At 39.8% G+C, this 4,648-nt stretch overlaps 1 protein-coding gene across 1 annotated transcript; it reads left to right on the forward strand.

Moving 5' to 3' along the window:
• Nucleotides 1–1,247: 1,247 nt before the first annotated feature.
• LOC108381072 (uncharacterized) lies at nt 1,248–4,379 on the forward strand. Its single transcript, XM_017637483.1, has one exon. It carries the CDS (start codon nt 1,248–1,250, stop codon nt 4,377–4,379), a length of 3,132 nt encoding a protein of 1,043 aa, XP_017492972.1.
• The last annotated feature ends 269 nt before the right edge of the window (nt 4,380–4,648 follow it).

Here is a 4,648-nt window from a genome sequence, read left to right on the forward strand (position 1 = left end):
GGTGTATAAATTTTGGTATTTTTCCACAACATTCATGAAGAGAATACCTACATAGAAAACACTTTGTTACCTAAGTTCTTATAAATAATGGGTTTAAAAATTTCAAATTATTTGGGAGGAAAGTACCTGCAGAATTATAGCATTCGTTTGAATTTTACGGTTGAAGGTAGTTAAATATTGTTTACAAGAGTATATTTTGTTTCCCAAGTTTACCTAAACAATGGCTTCATAAATCTTGGGATTTTTCCACAACATTCTTGAAGAAAATACCTACGTACAAAGAAATTTTTCTGTATACACTAATTCAGATAAATAAGAGGTTGCGAAAGTCTACCGATTTTTTTTAAATTTATTGCAGGAAAAGTACCTGCAGAGAATATCTTCTGCTGTTTGCACACGTTTTAGCATAGATAAAATATAAGGATTTTTAATCTTTTTAAGTGGAAGGTACCTTCAGAGAACATATTTATATTGTTTGCCTGAGTTACATAAATATAAGGTCGCATAGCTAATACATTCGCTCATAGCAAGTGTAGACACTGCGCAAACGATAGTGAATTCTTTTACATCTGAGATCAGTTCAACATACAGAGTATTATTATTTACATTCACAAAAAAATAAAATCATGCCACCAAAGAAAGCATCAATTGGAAGAAAAAACCCCAAAACAAAAAAGTCGAATGAATACAGAGCGGCGGAAACGGAAGATCAACGAAATGTCCGACTTCAACAAAATCGAAACAGAGAGACAAGCTCGAGAAATGTGGAAACGGAAAACCAGCGGGAATCTCGCCTCCAGCAAAATCGTGTGAGAGCTTCAACCTCCAGAGACGCTGAAACCCTGGAACAACGAGAATCTCGCCTACAACAAAATCGTGTGAGAGCTTCAACCTCCAGAGATTCTGAAAATCCCGAACAACGCAACGAACGGCTTCGCACTAATCTATCACGATTGACCCATTCAAGAGAAAGAACACATTTAATGTTGGCGGCATACAATTATGAAAAAAACAGAGACAACGAAAATCATGCAGATGTCGCCATTGGACCGATGAATAATGTTTGTTTGCATTGCCACGCTTTGAAGTTTGCAAAGGAATCACCAGGAATGTGTTGTTCAAATGGTAAAATAGTTTTGCCATCGTTAATTGAGGCACCTGAACCACTACTTAGTTACCTTTCTGGCACAACTCCTATTTCAAACCACTTTTTGAAAAACATACGCAAGTACAACTCTTGCTTTCAAATGACTTCGTTTGGAGCAACGAAAATTATATCTGAAGGCGGTTACATGCCAACATTCAAAGTTCAAGGCCAAATATACCACAAAATCGGTTCATTGCTCGCAGTGCCACAACAAGATGCGAAATTTCTGCAAATTTATTTCACTGGAAATGATGCACTGGAAGTAGACAAGCGTTGCGCAATTAGTTCTGGGATCCGACGCGAGATCATTTCAAGCTTGCAGGCAATGTTCCATGAACAAAACAATTTGATTCGCCTTTTTAAAACAGCTCTGGATCAAATGCCATCAGATGACTATAGTGTTGTTATTAGAGCAGACAAAGCTCCTGCTGGTGAACATGAAAAGCGCTTCAATGCTCCAGTAACAGGGGATGTTGCAATTGTAATAGTTGGCACCGAATTCGATCGACGTGACATCATTATCCACCGGCGAAATGCTAATGTGCAGAGAGTATCGGAAACACATCGATCGTATGATGCACTCCAATATCCAGTGCTGTTTCCCCATGGAGAAGAAGGATATCATTTCAACATCAGGCAAGTCGACCCCAGCACAAGTGAAGCGACGACAAAGAAAGTGTCCTGCATGGATTATTATGCAAACCGCATTATGATTCGTGGAAATGAATCCAATCATATCTTAAAATGTCGTGAATTATTCCAACAGTTTATTGTGGACATGTACGCGAAAGTCGAAAGTGAACGTCTTCTTTTCATTCGCTTAAATCAAAAGAAGCTGCGCGTTGAAGAATACGTTCATTTACGTGATACAGTTGCTAATGATGGAAACATTGCTGACATTGGACAAATGGTAATTTTACCTGTAACATATACAGGAAGCCCGCGGCACATGCACGAATACGGGCAAGATGCTATGACGTACGTTCGAAAGTATGGACGTCCAGACCTATTCATCACTTTCACTTGCAATCCATCGTGGAGTGAAATAACCGAATTGCTTTTTGCAGGCCAGAGCTCATCGCACAGACATGATCTTCTCGCTCGAATATTCAAGCAAAAGCTAATAAGTCTTATGAATGTCATCACGAAGAATTTTGTTTTTGGAGAAACCAGATGCTGGATGTACTCAATTGAATGGCAAAAGAGAGGCTTACCACACGCTCACATTTTGATTTGGTTGAAGCAAAAAATTATACCTACACAAATTGATAGCGTTATATCAGCCGAGCTTCCAAATCAAGCCGAAGATCCCATTCTTTTTGAAATAATCAAGAAAAATATGATTCATGGGCCATGCGGTACTTTTAGTCCTAATTCACCATATATGCAAAACGGCAAATGCACAAAGCGATATCCACGTGAGTTGATTACTGAAACTCAAACTGGAGGTGATGGATATCCTCTGTATAGGCGAAGAAATCCCACTAATGGTGGATACACAACTACTATTAAGATGCGAAGTGTAGATATCGACATAGACAATAGATGGATCGTGCCATACTCGCCACTACTTTCAAAAATGTTTAATGCTCACATCAATGTTGAGTATTGTAATTCGGTAAAGTCCATAAAATATGTTTGTAAATATGTTAACAAGGGCAGTGACATGGCAGTATTCGGATTAGCAAATCGAGGTGATGAGATAACGCAATATCAAACAGGGCGCTACATCAGCAGTAACGAAGCAGTATGGCGGATTTTTGCATTCAATATTCACGAACGATATCCAACGGTTCAACGTCTCGCTGTTCATTTGGAAAATGGTCAACGAGTTTACTTCACCGAAGAAAATGCGCAAAATAGAGCAGAGCAACCACAAAACACAACACTGACTGCTTTTTTCGAATTGTGTACATCCAAAAATTTTGCTAAAACGTTGCTGTATCAAGATGTGCCCAAATATTATACTTGGAACACATCGACAAAAAAGTTCAACAGAAGAAAAAGAGGTGCAATTGTTCCAGAGCATCCTGGTATATATTCGTCCGATGCATTGGGACGTGTGTATACTGTTCATCCAAATAACGCCGAGTGCTATTATTTGCGGTTGTTGCTGCATACAATCAAAGGGCCGACATCATTCCTTGCATTGAAAACCATCGACGGAGTAGAATGCCAAACGTACAGAGAAGCGTGCTTTAAACTGGGCTTACTTGAGAATGATCAGAATTGGAACACAACTCTGACCGAAGCATCACTCACGTGCCATCCAAAGCAAATACGAACTTTGTTTGCGATAATTTTAACAACATGCGCACCATCGAATCCTCGACAACTGTGGGAAATGCATCGTGAAAGCCTCAGTGAAGATATTCTAAGACAAGCACGTGCAAGCAATCCACGTCAGGAACATTCGGATGACATTTTCAATGAAGCTTTAATATTAATGGAGGACTTATGCATGTCAATCAACAACAAAGCTCTTTGTCAGCTCGGTATGCCAGCACCGACACGAGATAGAAATGCTGTACAAGACAGAGACTTGATGCGAGAACATCAGTTTGATGCAAATCAGCTTGAACGATTTTTGCAACCGCAAAAAGAGTTTTTAGTTGCTGATCAGAAAAAAGCTTATGACAAAATCATGCAACGTTTAACCAAAGGAGATGGCGGAATTATCTTCCTAGATGCTCCAGGAGGTACCGGGAAAACTTTCCTCATCAATTTAATATTGGCGGCAGTTCGAATGCGAAATGGGATTGCAGTAGCAGTAGCATCATCGGGGATTGCATCAACACTACTTGATGGAGGACGTACAGCGCATTCAGCACTTAAGCTTCCATTGAATTTGCACCAGACCGAAACACCTACATGCAACATCAGCAAAAACTCTGGTATGGCCATAGTCCTTAAAACGTGCAAAATTATAATTGGGGACGAATGCACCATGGCACATAAGAAATCGCTCGAAGCACTTGACCGAACTCTGCGAGATTTTCGTGGAAAAGGCCAACCGATGGGAGGCGCTCTTATACTTCTTGCAGGTGATTTTCGTCAAACATTACCCGTTATACCACGATCAACGCCTGCAGACGAGCTGAAGGCGTGCTTAAAGGCATCGCAACTGTGGAACTACGTCGAAAAAACTACGCTCACAACAAATATGCGAGTGCATTTGCTGCAAGATATAATAAATATTTTCAAAGCAACTTTTAGATATCGGAAACGGTAAAGTTCATATTGATCGCACAACAAATGAGATATCATTTCCGTCCAACTTTTGTCAAATGCAGCAGAGCATTCAAGACGTCATCGACAGAGTATTTCCGAACTTAACGATCAACTACCGAAATCCGGAATGGCTCCGCGAACGTGCAATTTTAGCTCCGAAGAACGATGATGTTAGTAAATTAAACGGTCAAATTCAATTGAAAATTCCAGGAGAAGCAGTCGAATATAAATCGATTGATACAGTAATGGACAAAGATCAAGCTGTTAATT

This window comes from Rhagoletis zephyria, unplaced genomic scaffold (genome assembly GCF_001687245.7).
Source record: "Rhagoletis zephyria isolate East Lansing unplaced genomic scaffold, Rhagoletis_zephyria_1.1 Rzeph_scaffold_21317, whole genome shotgun sequence".
Taxonomy (NCBI): domain Eukaryota; kingdom Metazoa; phylum Arthropoda; class Insecta; order Diptera; family Tephritidae; genus Rhagoletis; species Rhagoletis zephyria.